Source organism: Cebidichthys violaceus, unplaced genomic scaffold (genome assembly GCF_023349555.1).
Source record: "Cebidichthys violaceus isolate CVI_PGR_0920_01 unplaced genomic scaffold, fCebVio1.0.p SCAF_23, whole genome shotgun sequence".
Classification (NCBI taxonomy): domain Eukaryota; kingdom Metazoa; phylum Chordata; class Actinopteri; order Perciformes; family Stichaeidae; genus Cebidichthys; species Cebidichthys violaceus.
In genome coordinates, this window is record NW_027176406.1 from 1,055,001 (window position 1) to 1,073,634 (window position 18,634).

Sequence of the window (18,634 nt, forward strand, 5' to 3'; positions counted from 1 at the left end):
ACACCGACGGAGTGTGAAGTGATTCTACCTCTGGCTCAGTAAAGCTGTCGCGGGAAATTAACATCATTCGCAGGCAACATTTAGCCATTTCGTTTTTTCCTTTTTCCTTTCTACTTTGGTCACTTCTGCAGCAGGTAGTCTGTATCGAATTGTGCCAAGTTCAATTTTCACAATAATCTAAACCTTAACAGAAATGCATTTCTTTTTGTCATGTGTCCTTACTCTTGTTCCTGTCTGACACTGATTTGGTATGTCTGAGCTGTAAGTCTCACAGTGTTTTGATCTGTTTCCGACAGGGCACGGTGTTCCTCATGCAGGTCCCGCTGAGCGGATCCACGTCTTCCACGATGACGAACGGAGCCTCCTCCAGCGTCACGATGGACAGGTGGTCGTCCTCCCTGGTCGCCGCGCCGCCGTACAGTTCATAGCGAGGCCACACGTGGTACTTCATGGACAGGGAACCGTTCTCCCATTTACCCACCTGCAGAGACACGCGGCAAACAAAAGACGTTCAGATCGCCTTCAAAATGTCAGGCACAGAATAAGATTTCAGTTTTATTTCCCCCCAAAGAACTGCATTCTGGATGTTTTACCAAGGGGTTTAAACGCAATCATGGTTCATCAACTCAATGCTAACAAAAGCAAAACTAGGAATCTAATTTTGAAAATGAATTTTGGGGGGGTTTTATTGCCTCATTTTCTGTTTTCTGGGTTTATCTGTGATTAGTCCGTCTGTCAATAAAACAACAGTAAGGCGACAAATGACCAGGAGCATTTCATGAAAACAAACTGCACAAATGAACACATGGATGTAGAAAGCCAGCGGGAAAAGAGCAGAGAGGACAAACCACAACAGAGGAGAGGAGAGAAAAGGCACCCAGCATAGAGAATGAGAAAAAGGTTAACGGGAAGGACACTACTGAAAGTGGGGGAAAGAGCGGAATTCAGATGAAGAGGGGAGGCTTGGGAGGGAACTGGATGGAGAGATTAAACGAATAAAAAGAGCAATATGAGGAAACGGCTACATTTGCAGAGAGAATGAGTCAAGTGTGACTTTGAAAGAAAGCCGGAGGTGGAGCTCTTTCAGACGCAAAATGCTGGCTCTTCTGCAGAGGAGCGTCCGTCTGCGGGTCTGGAGGGCACCTCCATCACATTGTGGCTTCACTCCGCTGAATCGGCGTCATCAGTTAGAAAAATGTCCCCGTCACGTGGAACCATACCTGGAGGCTCTGCCTGTGCCCTTTCCTCAAGAAGGGCCCACTCGGCCACTGTCACGGAGAGAAAGATGTGGGCGGAAATGGATATGGATCGGCAGCTAATTGGACACACGGTAATGGGAGAGAGGGCAGGACAGGGAGCGAGTGTGTAAAGTCTGGTTTGCACACGCGTTAAATATGTAAATGTACACACACACATGCATCACTCCAGGGAAGACAAATTTGCCAAGGCTGCCTGGAGTGGACAAGTTAAGGCTGTGTATCTCTGGGGCACAATGCAGCCTTCTTCTATCTGGACGGGGTGGGGGGGGACGGACGGACAGGGATGGAGAGAAAGTGGGGGAGGGAGGTGGAGAAGAGGGTTAAAATCAGTCCGGAGGGGAGTAAGCTGGCCTGCGCGCCGCAGAGTCTTCACGCTACTTCAAAAGGTGCAGTGTAGGCACGGTTGTAGGAGCTGGAACTCATTAGGATCCAAGAAAAGTGGTTCAGCTAGAAGTCAAGCTAAGAATTAAACATGAGCGAGGGACCGGGGGGGGGAAGAGAAGAGAGGAGGTGGTGCAGACTGCAACGGGAGAAAAGAGAGAGAAGAGAGAGGGGAGACAGGAGACAGGAGGGGAGCGATTCACCTTGTTCTCTGATCAGAGGACAGAATATAGATTAGAGAGGCGGAAGAAAGAGAGAAACACTGAGAATAAAGAACAGGCAGAGTCGAAGGAGTCAGGCGGCAGGACACAGACACAATGGAGGGGGAGCGTGAGGAAACACAGATGCAGGCTGGTGACTTTGCAGGTGGCGCTGAGCATCAAGTTCGTTTGAGGGTGTTGGTTCGGCGTATGACTCAGGATTAATGTTGCACCGTCTGCACGCCCGACGTCTCTTCCACCTGTACTTAAAGAATGTATTATTCTAATCCGTTTCTCCATCTGTACAATAGAGTTTTTAACCTTTATATTCAGAGAAAGCTGACGGTGCATATACAACATTTTTACTCAGTCACACATGAGCCAGCCGCCCAGTACCACCACCGTCTTTTAAATTGCGGATAAACGGATTCCTCAATTACGGACACACAGACCAACTTCACCGTCTACCTTGTGAGCGTAACGGATAGACTGTAAACGGTCGTTCCTGAGGATGTGCATTTTCATTTTCATTTGGGAAAAACAAGGTAATAAAGTGTCAGAACGAATCTGTGCAATCGTTTGTCTTGTTTGTTCAGCGCTGCATTACCGAGCACCTGTAGCTCCGTAAAAAAGATTCAGAGGATTCTTGAATGACATTGGACTACTGGACTACAAAAACACGTCAACGCTACGACCTATTTTCCCGCTCAAAAAACAAACTTCCTCTTTCTCCTCACTTGTGTTGCAAACTAGTTACTGTGCGTGTCCGACAGCGGAAATGGCATCCCAAAATATGAGTGTGGAGGATGTTGTGGACGAGGATTTCTACAGCATTTTTGGCTGACTCGGATAATCAGCCGCGTTTACTCGAGCCAGAGTATACGGCCGAAGAAAATGCAGCGGAGAGAGGCCCGGGCTGCATTCCCTCCAGAAAACTGAGCTGCCGACAGAAAACACCAACTGGCGGTGTCTTTACTCAAATGGCCCTCCGCTGCCAACAGAAACAGCATCATCCTGCTGCAACGAATGTCAGCGTGGGCAGTTTCTGTTGGATGATGTCGCCGACGCCAATTAACCCCCAGAGAGCCTGTGTGTGCGTTACTATGTGTGAAAGTTTTCCTCCACACTTGGACAGAAGTCAGCTTGAGGAACTAGAGAAGACAACCAAGAGCAGCAGGGCCAACAGGGGCAGACGACCATCGAGTGAGTACTTTGGGCTGTTATCAGCTGTTCTGTTGAGTTGTCTCTTTGAGAAATGCTGAGTGAATTGTTACGTTGGGCTTTTATTGTGAAAGGTAAAAACAGTGAAGGAGTGAAGCTGTAATGTGATGCTGTTGACAATGTGGTTTTAACTACCGTTTTAACTGGCCGTCAGTAACTTGTTCGCAATGCATCCTGGTACATGTAGGCACTGCCGCCACGGCGCCACAAAAAGGAGGACTCAGCTTTCTCGGTCAATAAAGTGCGCACTGAGGAATTTATTGCTCCATCAGCACTGATTGACATTACAAGGTGGCAAATTTACCCTGTAAGCAAATCCAACCATTACCGAGATGATTTTTAGCGGAGGCCTATGTACTATGAGCAATGTGCAGCATAACATGCACATATTATTTGCCCTACGTGAGTGGAAGTCTCTTGGCTGTAGCGCGACACTAACGATGTACAGCATGACCACTTGATGACGATGCTGCACACTCGACAAATGATATGTAATAGCTGCCCAAACTTTTAAAAACCAACAGACCAGCATTCTGACTACATCATCCCTCCGGAGCCCGTGTGCCGTGCCGTGTGTTGCTCAAAGGCACCTTCGCCGAGCTGATAGCATCTAATCAGAGCAGCGCCTGTAAAGCTTCAGGCCTAAAATGCTTAAAAAGTGAAAATCAGATGATAAGAGATGCAGATAGACTGACAGATACTGGTGGACTGATCAGGTACAGTACTTACAGGACACGCTGAGCATAGACGCACGCACGCACACACACACACACACACACACACACACACACACACACACACACACACACACACAACTTGCTTCTTCTCCTCTCCTGTGTCTCTCTCACCCTCTCCCACTGCCTCTCCTTGTTGAGCAGAATGATGACCAGCTTGGGGTGCATCTGGTATCCGTCCTCGCTGAACGACAGATTACGCCCCTCGAACGTCACATTCATCAGGTACCTGTAGAGGGAAACATCGAGTAGAGAGAGACAGAGAGACTCATTGAGACGTACATCGCTTCCTGAGAAAAGCTCTCACATGTTTTATTCGCTCTACACGTCAATACCATGACGCAGTTTCCCAAACATTGAAGTTTCACGGTATGTCGATCTATCTTTTAATATCTTTTAAGCATTTATCTTTTCAGACAAACCCACGGACATGACACAAATCCATCATCTGCCAGGAAACAGCTATCGGCCGATGTCTAAGCGGGGTTTTCATAAACAGATGAACATCCATTAGTCATCAGCTGCAAACAGGCAGTTGAGCAAAAACAGCATTTTGAGACGGGGCGGAGGAGAAGCACATTTTTTTCCGATCATCCCAGGTTCAATGTGTTCACTCTTACTGAAGTGACTTTGAAGGAGTCGTGCATCATTTTGGGAAATATGCCCGTTTGCTTCGTGAGTTAGGTGAACCAGATTGATACCACTCACATGTCTGTCCATTGAATATGAAGCTACAGCCAGCGGCCTCTTAGCTTAGCTTAGCTTAGCTTAGCTTAGCTTAGCGTAAAGGGCTGGAAACGGGGGGGGACACAGCTAGCGCGACTCTGTCCAACTGCAACAAAATCCCCCTCTAAAGCTCACCAGCTAACACGTTATACATTGTTTGATTTGTACAAGTGTGAAACTTACTGGTGGTGACTATGTGCTGAACTCTTTCACGGATGGGAGCAGTTGCCAGGCAACCAGCTGACATTCCGAGGAAGTTAGTTGTCCCAGCCAAGAAATAGTACATAACCCATTGTTGTTTTTATGAAACAACAATGTCAATGAAGTATGATGTGTTAATTAGAGAGCTTTAGAGGTGCTGGTTGGTGGTTTTTGTTAACGTTGGACAGAACCAGGTTTCCCCTTGTTTCCAGCCTTTGTGCTAAGCTAAGCTAACCACCCCAGGTTTCCTTGGCTGAATGGAGATTTCTGCATGTCTGCCGGTCAACCTGTCAAGGAAGTGATGCTGACATAATAAACACTGAACTCCTCCATCCTCATCATCCCGTCCTCATAGCAGCTCAAGTGTCACCAGAATACTGAATATGAAATCACTGCTTGGACGATTTTTTTTGTATAAACATGTGATTCTGAAATAGTTTTTTACTTTCTTACTTTTTACTACAAACAAAAGTATTCAAAATCAAATATGCATTATTATTATGTACTTTTATTTATCTAGCTGGACACATTGATGACTAGATAAAAAAAAAAAAACATTGAAGTTGATGAAAGTGAGCTCTGGAGAGAGGGGCGAACAAAGGAGGCACAACTATATGCAATGCAGCTTGTGTCTGGCATTACATTTAACGCAAAAGAAACAAACAAGTACTAGCCCACATGATACGGCAACAGCAGCTTGTCAGATCACTGTGTGTCGGTGTGTGTGTGTGTGTGTGTGTGTGTGTGTGTCTGTGTGTCGGTGTGTGTGTGTGTGTGTGTGTGTGTGTGTCTGGCTCTGTGTGTCTGCTTCAGTCGGTGTGTTCTGTTTGGCGCAGAAAGAGAAACGGAGAGAAAGCAGCATTGTTTCTGTCAGGTGAAATCATTTCACCTTCCTTCAAGTAAACACAACACACACACACACACACACACACACGCACACACGCACACACGCACACACACACACACACACACACACGCACGCACGCACGCACGCACGCACACACACACACACACACACACAGCACTCAACACTGTATTCTCTTGCAGTGATTATGGTGTATGTGCGTGGGAGTGTGTAAGTGTGTGTATATGAGAACAGGAATGTTTATGTCAGGCGAACTCAAATCACTTCACTGTCATCCCACACACACACACACACACACACGCACACACACTTTCTCTTTAACTCTTTCACTTCCTCACCCTTTACTCCCTCTCTTCTCCCCTCTCTCGCTCTCTCTGACTGTTTCCATGGAAACTCTCTGCCTCAAAACCGTGCACAACATATATATATATATATATATATATATGCATATATATATATGTATACATATATATACATATATATATGTATACATATATATATGTATATATATGTATACATATATATATATATATATATATATATATATATATATACGTATACATATATATATATATATATATATATATGTATATGTAGATGAATATATAAATATCAAAAACAAAGGTGCATGTGTCTGGAGACTTGGTGTGCTGATGGGGTCTGTCAGCAGTGGACTGGGACCAGTATCAGGACACACTACCACCAGCAGAACCAGTTTGTCTTGCACCATTGTGTTCTTCAGGAGAGAGCGACGAAGCTCAACCTTACTGCAGCGGCACCTCACCGTTACACACCACCTCACTGCTGCACTCAAAGATCATTGTGTTTTACCTTTAACTCTGCCTGATTTTTAAGCCGGAACAGATCCCAGATCAGAACACGAGGCTAAAACCTGGAGGAAGCCACGCAGAAATGTTTTTTTTTATTATTGTTTCTATGAATAAATGTATTCTATCTATGTATCTCATACGTTTCTACGCAGGTCCTATGCACATGGAGTGACTTATGTAACAAACCAGCAATTACTCTGATGCCAGCGTCCTTACTCCATTTCCTGTATTAAATATTGATATTTTCAATGGGCCGTGATGAACAGAATCATCCAGCATCATGGCGTCTCATGGAGCCCCATGTGTCCGGCTAACCGCCCCGTCCTGTAGAGCCTTGGCACTGACACAAAGTGCACAGAATCTGCTGCATAAATCATAAGCCATTTACAAAATGACATGACGCTGCGCCCCCTTTAATCTTTACTAAGCAAGCTATTGTTACGAGCAACAATGTGGGGCCTTTGTGTGCGTCTGTGTGTGTGTGTGTGTGTGTGTGCGTCTGTGTGTGTGTGTGTGTGTGTGTGTGTGTGTGTGTGTGTGTGTGTGTGTGTGTGCGTTGACGGCAGTAACAGAGCGAAACACAAGCATATGTGTGTTGCCATGGCACCCACAACCGCTGTGACTTCCAAGCCAATCTGGTGGGTTACTATGGAAACGGTAATCTCGCAGAGGGTGGGAATGAAAGAGAGAGAGAGAGAGAGAGAGAGAGAGAGGTAGGATTCAAAGAAAAAGAAGGAGGGGATGGGACATACTACTATGAGGCAGAAACACTCTCTTCTCCCGTCACACCGGGACTGCTGTGTCTTACAGGAGACCACTTTGCGTCCCACCCGTGTGACCACATCCGCTCTCCGTCACCTCCTCTGAACCCCCTGAATCACCACCCAGTCAAACACGCACGCACTCAAAAAGCAGTGAGCGCAGTACATCTGCATCAGGAAGCTGAGCATGTCCGCTGGGCGTTAAGTACGTCGCTCAGAGCCGGGGGACTGATGCCTCGGTCGTCGTGCCAGAGACACAAATAAACACGTGAACCCAAACCTACACCCCACTCCATCCGCTTTCCTACAGTATGTGTCATGAGATGGCGTTAAGTAACGTGCACGCTAAGAATGTTAGCATGCACACATCCACCCACGCACTAAACCCCCGTGTTTAGATATCCTGTCGAACCCGTCAGTGTCAGTTTCCAGCTCATGCTAGTATGGAGTACATCTCAGCCGTACTGTACAGCGGGTGAATTGATATTCAAACAGCAGCAGCAGCTGTCTCCACCTGGTGACACTGACTCAACAGTAACAATATCCATTTCATAAACCGCCTCCAATCTTTTCCATCCAATTTTTTTTTTTATAAGGACATTTTTTACCATTGTAAATCAGAACAAGTTAGTGCCAGGCGCGCGCACACACACACACACACACACACACACACACACACACACACACACAGTCGCCATGCTAACTCCATGGCCTGACACAGATACGTTTTAGCGCATGCTTCAGTGTGAATAATGGAGGAGTTGCGTGAAATATTGATAAGTCAGTTTTAATAAATTAACCCTGACATGAATTAGTCATGAGTTACACTCCTTAGCAATTACTGTGGTGCAATGTACTTATTGGGTTTGTAGAGGAGGAATCTATATGGAGAATGATAACATGCCCCATATGGCCCGACAAAAAGAAATACTGTAGCTTTGCTGCTTGTACACTTGGGGTACACAGTGTGAATGTGAGGGGAGGTGTGAAATTGTTGTGTGTGTGCGTGTGTTTGCATGTATGCGTGTAGTGGTGTGTGTGTGTGTGTGTGTGTGTGTGTGTACTCAGACATGGGACCTGAATGTGTAAACAGTGTAATAAATCGTGCTAAAAGGAAAGAGAGCGGAGGGACGACGAGGCAGGAGGGAGAAGGACTGAGAAGATTTGATTTATTGTTGACAAATGATGGACAGCACTTAATGAAAAGCAATCATTATGAAATTAATTTAAAATGACAACCCTTAAACAGAGTGCATTCTCTACATTTCAGAAATAGTTGATAAAAACACTTGAGAATTCTGCTCTTTGTTTTTCTCATTTCTGAACATTTTGGACCAAAACTTCAAAAGCCTTAAAGGACCAACTTAACTTATAAGAAGCAGGTGTTACAGTAGCCTGCAGAAGAAGGAATCAGGGGGGGACGCAGTGTGGGGCAGCAAAAAAGAGACAATGGTGTGATAGAAATGAGAGAGAAAAATGATTATGTGAGAAAAAAATAAAGAAAAAGAGATGCAGTGACAGAGACAGAGAGACTGTGACAGAAATGAGAGAAGGAAGAGGGAAGAAAGAGGGCAGGAGCATCCTGACCTAGTTCCAATCAGGCCCAGTCACAAACCAGGTACCTTTTTAACGCCTCCCACTGGCCTGCCCCATAAACACACACTCAGCTGGCTTTTATAGACTCAGTCTGAAATAGCAAGAAAGTCACACACACACACACACACACACACACACACACACACACACACACACACACACACAGGTGGACGCGCTTGTCCGTCGGAGATGGCGCACACTCATCCCTCAGCTCAGTATGGTCACGACGGTGGTCCCGCGCAGCAGAGTGTGCACACACACACACACACACACACACACACACACACACACACACACACACACACACACACACACACACACACACACGCAAACAAACACATGCGCTCCATTGAAAGCCTCGCCAGGGCGACGGAAGTTCAAAAATGTCCACAGAGCTTAAAAGCACTTGACACCTTTCCAACTCCCGAGCTCATTTGGAACCTGTCCACGTCTGGCAAGGTCAGGGCCGCTGTTGTCAAACTCATGATTCTCACGCTGTTGTGTATTGCTCACCAGTGGTCTCTCTCTCTCTCTCTCTCTCTCTCTCTCTCTCTTTCTCCTTCTCTCTCTCTCTCCTCTCTCTCACTCCCCCTCACTGTGTCTTTTGCTCTCTGCGTTTTTGCTCTCTTCTTCCTCTTTCTGCTATCTCCATTTGTCAGGCTCACACACTGTAGCATTAGCAGGAATGTCACAGTGCTGGCTACAGAGGACTTAATTTACTTAGCCGAGTGACGCGTCCTCCTCTTGTGGTATTCTGCGAAGCTCTGAGGGCTGAACAAGGAAATGCTAAGCGGAGAGGGATCGGCATAATGTATGGCTTTATAAAGTCAAGTAGATGGCCGTGACCATGCGGCGATCCCTCAGCGTTCAACGGCAGACTGAAATGTAAACTAGATGTGATTTACATATTTGCCAAGCGTCCCTTACTGACCTAACCCGTTTTGTAATCTGCAACCTTGAAAGGCATGTGATGTGTGATCAGAAACTACAAAGTCATGTGTGATCATCTCCATTAGTCACAATCCCCACCAGAGAGGAAGCATCAGACTAGCTCTGATCAGGGTGGTAGTATGTGCCTCCTCTTAACATGCGGCGTTTCGCAAAGCCGCAAAGTGAATTATCGACGAGCGCCGTCCTCCTTCCTTCGCCACCTGCTTCAGACTTTCAATCTGGATTTTTTTTTTTTAAAGCTCATGTTTTCAAACGTGGTGGCCAAAAAACTAAAATAAATAAATCTCTGGTCCGTCTCGGATTAGATCTGAAGCAGAGAAACAGGCCGAGCGTTTCCTGAGTCATGCTCACTCCGCAAGTTAAAAAGTCGTTCTTCATGAGTTGGAGTTTTTTTTTGAGAGGCGGAAGTCACGTCGTTCTCTAAACCAGCGACTCCCGACCGGGGGAACTTGTACAGTCTCCCCCCGGGGGAACAGCAGCTGCAGTAGGTGGAAAGATTGCACAGACGCTCGACTACTTTGATCAAATAGAGTGCAAGAAGTTAGTTAGCAAGCGACCAGAGGACCCTTCATGTAACGTTTTAGAAATACTCTTCCAAGCTCTCCGGTTAACGTGCATCATTACTGCACAACATTTAACCATGACTAGCAAACATCCACTATTCACTTTTATTTGATTAACAGTGAAATAATATCCAGTTTGGCATTAATTCAAATGCACATGAAAGGTGATGGTGATGAAAGGGCTGCGACGGTCGGGATCCATTGCTCTAAACCAATCCTCATGAGTTTTAACATTAGTCATGACCAATTCCAGTTGCCGGATCTAAATTGATTTTAATGACGTAATATCTCAGAGCAGAAACTGAGCTTTAGAGACCGAGGCCTCGTATTCCGAGCTATTACGCGTCATTCTCGACGGCTCGGAATTAATTGTGACTTTATCTGATTTATTAATGACGTGTGAACTCACTGGCGAGTGCCACTGATTATAAGATTTTCCTGCCTTACGAAAGAGCCTTTTGTTTGAGTTTCCCTTTCCACCAGTCTTTCATCTATTCATCCATTGATTCGCTTAGTATGGAACCAACCAGGGCAGTGAGGCATCCGGCCCAACGGCCAAACAGCCGGCAAGCCAGGCGACCAGCCATTCATTCACTCCCTGGTATATATGGACTGTAGGCCAAATGCTAATCTCTTGATTGAACACTAGAAGACAAAGGTTATCACCGAACAAATTTAGTTAAGGCAGCGAGGGGCAAAGGATCTTAGCAGCGCTCGCAACTGATCTAATCATCAACACGGCTAAGTTGATTATAACACTGCAGGTCTGGAGCGCAGACGATGGCTGGGAAGGAGCAGGGGAGAGGAGAGGAGAGGAAGGGAGAGGAGAGGAGAGGAGAGGAGAGGAGAGGAGAGGAGAGGAGAGGAGAGGAGAGGAGGGGAAAGGAGAGGAGAGGACAAAAAGGTGTGAACAGATAAAAGAGAGCAGAGCAGCTCTCGACAGAAGAGAATCAAGTGGAGCAAAGCAGACCGGGGCAGAACAAAGGAGAAGACTATACAGGGCAAGAGTGGACGGAGAGAAGAAGATGATGGAGCAGAGAGACGGAAAAAGACCACGCGGTAAAGTTGAGAGGAACAGAGCGGCACACGGCAGCAGAACAGAGGGGGGGGGGGGGGGGGGTTGAATTCTGGGGCAACAGCGGCTGCCATAAACTCCACCGTTATCTCGGAAGCGGTGAGCAGCGGTGAAACAAATGCAAAGCTTCAGAAAGGAGCGGACAAGCAACGCGCGGGGGTTGAAATGAGATCTGAAGAGTTTACTTGGATGGACAACAAAGCTCCGCTGCCTTAGCGCGGGGATGCGGTTAAGCTCGGAGCACCAGCGTGTAAAATCCAAAAAGGTGCGCGTCTACAGCAGGTGTCTGCTTCCTCCTGTGAACGTGGAAACTTCTGGAGGGCAGAAAGAGACTTTTGTGTCCGTTTGTGAGTCCGTCTGAACACAAGTGTGAGTCACTGCCAGAGGGTTTTTGATACGTTGTGTTGAGTGCTGCTTTAAAAGGAAAATTGAGCAGGAAACCAGACTGGTGTCCTAGAAGACTCCTTAGCACACACAAACTCTACAATACCTATACACAAACACACACATCTGGCCTTTATGGTCTCTATTTAGCACAATACACAAACACACACACACACACACACACACACACACACACACACACACAGCTACAGCCGACACACACTCAGAGAGGCAGAGGGGTTGGAACTTTCCCTGAATATAATGCTGTGCTGAGCTCTGGAGCACAGCACGACAGAGGGGCTACAGTGTTCGTCGACTGAAACGCCATTGGGACCAATTAGGCAGAGCGGGGCAAAGCGCCGCCGAACGCTGCGCCTCGCAACCAGTTCAAAAGGCCTGCTGCTGAGACGGACAGCTGAGGGGGTGGGCTCGGATTCTTCCTGAGGAAGGGGGGCATGTGAAGAGGGGTGTTTGTGTGTGAAGGGTATTATTACGTGGGGGGGGGGGAGGATGATCACAGTTTGCAGGGGATGAAGGCGCATGCGTGTGTGTGTGTGTGTGTGTGTGTGTGTGTGTGTGTGTGTGTGTGTGTGTGCGCGCCAGCATCTGCTGGCTCCGTGGTTGTGCTGATCCGCGCCAGGACTCTCGTGTTGATGCCACGCCACCTGAACCTGTGCACCTGTTTTAAAGCTGCTGTGTGTGGCATTCGAGCATCCATAAATCACTGCCACATTACATTTGGAGACATTAGTGTAGTTGTGAACGAATGAGACCACTGCTGAGACGCGTGGCCTCCGCACTTCATTACATATTGTAGGCCACAGAGCTAGGTATCATGGGATGTGTGCAGGTTGCTTTAGGGCAAAAAACATAAGTGAGCTTGTTTTAATGCACGCTAAGCAGAAAAAAAGAACGTCATTCCTGCAGTGCAGAGTTTCTCACAATAAAGGATACTGTCATGATTTAAAATCCGACAGAGGGAGAGTGCAGACAAGTGGCAGCGTTCAACAGGAAGTGGATCTTTGAAATGCAGTCTTCATTTTGAAAAACACAAACAATATAATGCCTCCACCAATTGTCTAATATGTGAAATATACAGATACCAATTCACTTGCTGGAGACAAATTGATTTTTTTGCCAACCACTACTAAACAGACATGTAAACTCTGTCCCAGCTTTAAAGTCCGCATTTCAACACTGAAGATGTCATATATAGTCAAAGTCCGATATGAAAGGCTCCTTCTCTCTCCACTTTCAACATCTCCTTTGTTGTGGAGTGAGAGTGAAATGAGAAGATACCACTCTCATATCTGCTCGTTGAATATGAAATCAATTATATATATCTACTCTATATAAATTAGCTTAGCTTAGCATGAAGACTGTGGGAAACCAAGCTAAGCCTGAAGGTAACAGAATCCGCCTGGCAGCTCCTCTCAAGCTCGCTGAATAACATGTTTTATCTTCTTTGCTCAATTTGTACAAAAACCAAAGTGTAAAGGCAACAATTGCCTGTTTTCCAGGGGGATTATGCGTCGGACTATGCATTGGCGCGGAGCAGTATCTTCTGGAAACTGTTGCCTAGCAACTCGATATAACGTGTCAATTTGATAAGCTTGAGATATGCTGGTTAGCAGATTTTGTTACATTCTGACAGAGCCAGGCTAGCTGTTGTCCCCCGTTTCTCGTCTTTGTGCTAAGCTAAGCTAAGTTCTTGGTAACGGGTCCAAAGTGAGACTCTACAATCCAGCCTCCGTCCTTCACTCACCTGAGCACTTCGTTGGGGTTGCCTGAGATGGGGGTCTTCTTGTCCGGGGCCCCGTGGCACTCGGACTTCAGCAGGGTGTGAGGTCCGCGGTCCATCATCATAGTGGAGGTTGCCATGGTGATGATGGCCACGCCGTCGCGAACGCGGGCCTCCAGGCCGTAGTCCCACTCGTCGTAGGACACGGAGAGCAGTCCTGGGTGGACAAAGCGAGAAGAGGAGAGAGAGAAGGATCAGAGGAGGTGTGGAAAGAAGAAAGACGGCGAAAAAGGATGGGGGGAGATGGAGGGGATCTGTAGAAATAGAGATAATGAGCGAGCTGAACTGGGTCGTACGGGAAAAAGAGAAGCGACAGAGAGACAAAGGAGAGGAACTAAAGCAGGGAGGGATAATTCTGTCAGCGTATACACAGTGTACATGTTTTGAACGCACGCCAAGAGACAGAGCTCACACTACGTGATGACTCACAGAGCCGATCGCGCTCCCATCCTGCCTGACTACGCGTCTATCACCTTGCTGTGTTTGTCCATCTGTCTGTCTAAAGCACTGTCTGTCTCTTGTTTGTTGCCCTTTGCTCTGTCTGTACGCCTGTTTGTCTGTCCTTCTGTCCGCCTGAGTCCTGTTCTCCCTTGACAATCTGTCTGTTTATGAACAACTATTTGTAAGTTTATGTCTCTCTGTCTGTCTCTCCCGGTGCCCTTCCAATCATCCATTCAACTGTTTGCCAGGACGCCCATCCTTCATCCTCCCCTCTGTCCCTCTCTGCTGTTGAGTAGCGAGTAGGTGGACGATACAGGAATATTTAAATTTTTGTTTTACCTTTATTTAACCAGGAAAGGCTGGCTGAGGACCTGACTTACATCAATCTTTTTTTCTGTATTTTATTAATCTAAAATAAAGCAAGAGAAACGCTGTCAGAACAGCTGATTCACTATGAAACGTAGCCTATTATGCATCTATTCAAACACGGCTGACATTTCGATAACGAGCATCATTTATATTAAACGGCCGTTATTGATAATATGATTAACTCATGACATATAGTCACCATTAATTGATGACACACAGTGCATGAAGCCCAAGCACTGAGCCTATGGTGTGTGCAATGTTTATCTCTTTTTAATCACCAATCATTTAGCTCTCTAGTTCACCGCTGTCAGGATTTTAGCATCCTTGGAGCTAACAGGTGCGATTGTCCTCGGGCTCTCTCGGCTCTCAAAGGCTCTAATTGTTTTGGATCTATTTAAGAAATTGGATAACTTTTTTTTTTTTTTTTTAATAATTTATGCACGTTGGGTTTCAGGTCACAGGTCCTCACTGGACAGGGTCTAATGTTTTGAACATGTTCGGGTCGCGACCACTCAATCGACCGTGGAATTACACAATCAGCGCAAATTAGCACGTCCAGTAGAGCAGCTAGACGCACAGGGCCGTCCTCGAGGTTCACATCAAGGCAGCTGTTACTCTCCTCGCCCTGGTTTGTCCAGCGTGACTAATGGACGTTAGCTTAACCCCTAACCCTGCACAGCAACTGTCCAATCCCAGCAGCCGTAACTAGACCTGTCAAGCTTTTTCAAACCAAAAACAAGAGAAGTGTGAGGAATGGGTTAAACTACGGCTGGGCAATATATTGATATATAGATATATCGATATCGTGAAATGAGACAAGACATTGTCTTAGATTTTGGATTTCATAATATCGCAATATGGGAAAAATTATTGGTTTTAAAGGCTGCATTACAGTAAAGTGATTTCTGAACTTACCAGACTGTTCTAGCTTTTTATTATTTGCCTTTAACCACTTAGTCATTATATCCACATTACTAATGATTATTTATCAAAAACCTCATTGTGAAAATATTTTGGTCAACCATACAATATCGTCGCAATATCGGCACCAAGGTATTTGGTGAATATAGTGACTCCAAAAAAACGTTAGCATGCCCGGCTAACTAACTATGCACCAATTCAACGCAGAAAGCCTTCCACATCAAAAAGCCCCGTCATCGAAACCCTCGGCACCAGGTCGCCCTTTATGGCTTCTGAAAATGGCCACTAACTGATCTTTCTGTTCGCGACCCGCCGGACGCCTCTGGGTTCGGGTCACAGAGCTCTCAGTGAAGCGCGGACTGCCTTCGAGTCAATTTATCTGTCCCTCTCTCTGTCCATCAGTCGGTCTGCATCTATCTGACAGAGTATGACCACATGTCAGCCGCTCCACTACCATGTCAGTGGGCAGAAATAGACAGGCGGACTGGCAACCTGCCTCTCCTCGCGGGGCCTCGGCACTGACAGCTCCGGCCCTCCAGGACCACATCTAATGTCACACACTGTTGACACTTTCTCACTCACTCACTCACTCACTCACTCCCGTCACTCGCTCCTTTTTGCACACTTCACTTTTATTATTTGAGGCAACGATCCTTTCATAGGAAGACGTACATGTGTGTGTGCTGTGCATGGGCATGCACCATGCACCATATTTTTTTTTCCCTCCGACTTGGGAACTACAGTGTGAAGTGTACATGTTCATACATCTCTCAGGACATGTTCTAGTGTCACAACACAGGCGTGTCAACTGGCAGTGTTATAGCTGAACAGCACTGCGGCTGCTGTGAAGCCCTTTTCTTCTGGCCCGTAAAACTGGCTGCTGACTCGGTTTGAAGGCGAATGCCGTCCCCCTGTCACGGATTCACACATGTAGAATAAAAATCACAAAGACTGCAGACGGAGAGCATCCATGCGCAGGCAAATTGAGTCGGGGAGCGTAATGGCAGAACTACCGTATCACTGGGTATTTTTGGAAACAGCTTATTATTGACAGTGATGTCAGATTGGGTGGTTACGTTAGCACAGTGTGTGCAGCAGGAGTGTGTAACTGATCAGGAAGAATAGAGACAGAAATGCTGTTAGTAAGAGAGGGAGAGAGAGAGAGAGTGCTGAGACGGATGGGGAGGGGAGGAAAAAGAGGGACGGAGTGGGCAGAGAGAAAAAGTCAGACAGCGGCAGAGACACAAAGATAAAGAAGCAGAAGAAACGGGGGGGAAAAAAAGGGAGTAGAGAGTTCGGAGAGAGTCAGAGGAGGCTGAAATAGTGAGACAGAAACGACAGCGAGGCGAGGGAACAACAGCGATGAAATAAGGAGGAAAGGAGAGGAAGGAAGGGAGAGAGCGGGAGGAGAGATGGTTCCCCAGAGCGCCACTTAAGGAAGGCATCGGTTGAATTACCCATGAGGATTTGAGGCTCTTCATCGCACATGGTGCAAATTATTAAGTGTGCCTAGTAAGCAAAGTCCCCCACCCCTCCTCCCGCAGCGAGCGTGCACCTTCTGCCGAACCCTGAACCGCTGGATTCACCCAGAGCGTACACGCCGCCGCGGCATCAGGGACATGCTGTGCCACGCCGTCCTTTCGCTCTGCGTCAGCTCAGAAGTTGGCGCGGTCGACTTCAGGCGCCGTGCGGCTTTGATGATGCCGAGGATGAAACTCAGAAATACAGGGGTTTGTTGAATTATTGAGTTGCACAGTTGAATACCTAAACAAATGTCTACAAATATAACGCCCGTCTCTCGCTTTGGTACAGCAGCATCTTCTACATGGAGGGTTAATTCAGGCCAGTATCTGTCCTTTTCTCATAGCAAACATGAGAAATGCTTTTGGTCCCTCTATCTAATGAAGATGCGGTTTGATAGAAAGTAATTGCTGAAGCTGTTAAGTAACATCCTACCTTCATGTTCATGTGGTTGGCAGAGGGCAGCATTGACAAGCACACATCCTGCAGCAGCAGCAGACTCAGCCCTCTGCAGACCTATACTCAACATACACTGTTATATGATTTTACAACAAAAAAAAAACACTAGCTTTATTTAAGCTAAAAACAAAATATAAATGATTAAATATCTGTCATTTTGTTGTTAATGTTAGATTATAGGCGCATTCTCTATCCTATTCATCACGCGTTAAATGAGTGGATGACATTTAGCCTGCTATCCGTCATTATGTCCCACAAGATTAATCCCATGATAATTCAATGCAAGCTGAAAGAGGTTTGTTTGTGTCCATCAACGCGGCCTCTCTGCCAGCTCCACTTTGTAATCACCCAGGCAGAGCATGAGCTAGTCACGATTATCTCTCTGGCAACATAAATCAAGAGCGGTGTTGCTGTGTGATTTACATAACTGATTTGGTGATCTATCAAACTTTATAGAGTGTAACCTTAATTTGGAACTGACAAACTTACACACACACACACACACACACACACACACACGGTTTTGTTCCCCCTGGCCTGCAGGTAATCACTCTCGCCCTCCACCGTATGAGGTACACGCAAAAGCACAAAAGCACAACCCCTTTCATTGCGCTCGCCCATTATTTTCCCACCAAAATTAAACCGTAAACCAAATCGCACATTTCGCAGACAAACGCACGCAGACAGACGTCGCACGAAAACACGCTCATGGGCACAGAAACGGGCTCGCTAAAACACACTCCCATTCAGAGTAAATCACCCATGGGTGCCAATAAGGGAGCAGAGGTGGTGGGGGGGGGGGGGGGGAGGTTTGAGTTACGGTGCTTGAGCGGCACAACGATCTCAGGTTCCGCCCAGCAACCATTTCCCAGAAAATGCTGAGGACAGGCAGCGGTGTAATATCTCCCCTTCACTGCAAATCAAACAAAAGCCAAACACCAACAAATTATCAGGCTGGTATGTCCAGCGTAGATATACCTACCTGCTCCGAAGACATTAAAACAGACTGAAGTCGCAGAGAGTTCTATGGCTTCACCATCAGAAGCGGGTCGGTCTCCCCACCGAGAGCTGGCCTTTCTAAAAGACTCTGTCCACCCCCCAAGTGCTGAAAGTCCCGTTACATGAGGCGGTGTGACAGGTGTCCCTGACAGATTGCGTGAGCGGGTTCACTGGTTAATGCACCCCAACATAGATGTCACTTTGGTTCCACGTTTTACCTTCAAAGGTTAGAATGACCTCCAGTGGTGTTGAGGCATGGGGCAGCGGTGAGACGCTCCCTCACTTGGTATTAGGAAAGGTCAGTTGTTGTTTTTTTGGTCTTGCAGAAAAAAAATCAAACTATCAAACTGAAAATTAGTAAAAAATAACATCTCAA

General features: G+C 46.6%; 1 protein-coding gene across 5 annotated transcripts in view; it reads right to left on the reverse strand.

The window, feature by feature from the left end:
- grin2ba (glutamate receptor, ionotropic, N-methyl D-aspartate 2B, genome duplicate a) overlaps positions 1-18,634 on the reverse strand; it is a 112,765-nt gene that overhangs the window by 25,793 nt on the left and 68,338 nt on the right. For all 5 annotated transcript variants that reach the window (XM_068719182.1, XM_068719179.1, XM_068719183.1 and 2 more), the window contains 3 exons: positions 13,513-13,705; positions 3,910-4,024; positions 273-481 (listed from right to left, as the gene is read on the reverse strand). In XM_068719182.1, coding sequence (XP_068575283.1) covers positions 273-481; positions 3,910-4,024; positions 13,513-13,705 — 517 coding nt within the window. The remainder of the gene's footprint in view (positions 1-272; positions 482-3,909; positions 4,025-13,512; positions 13,706-18,634) is intronic.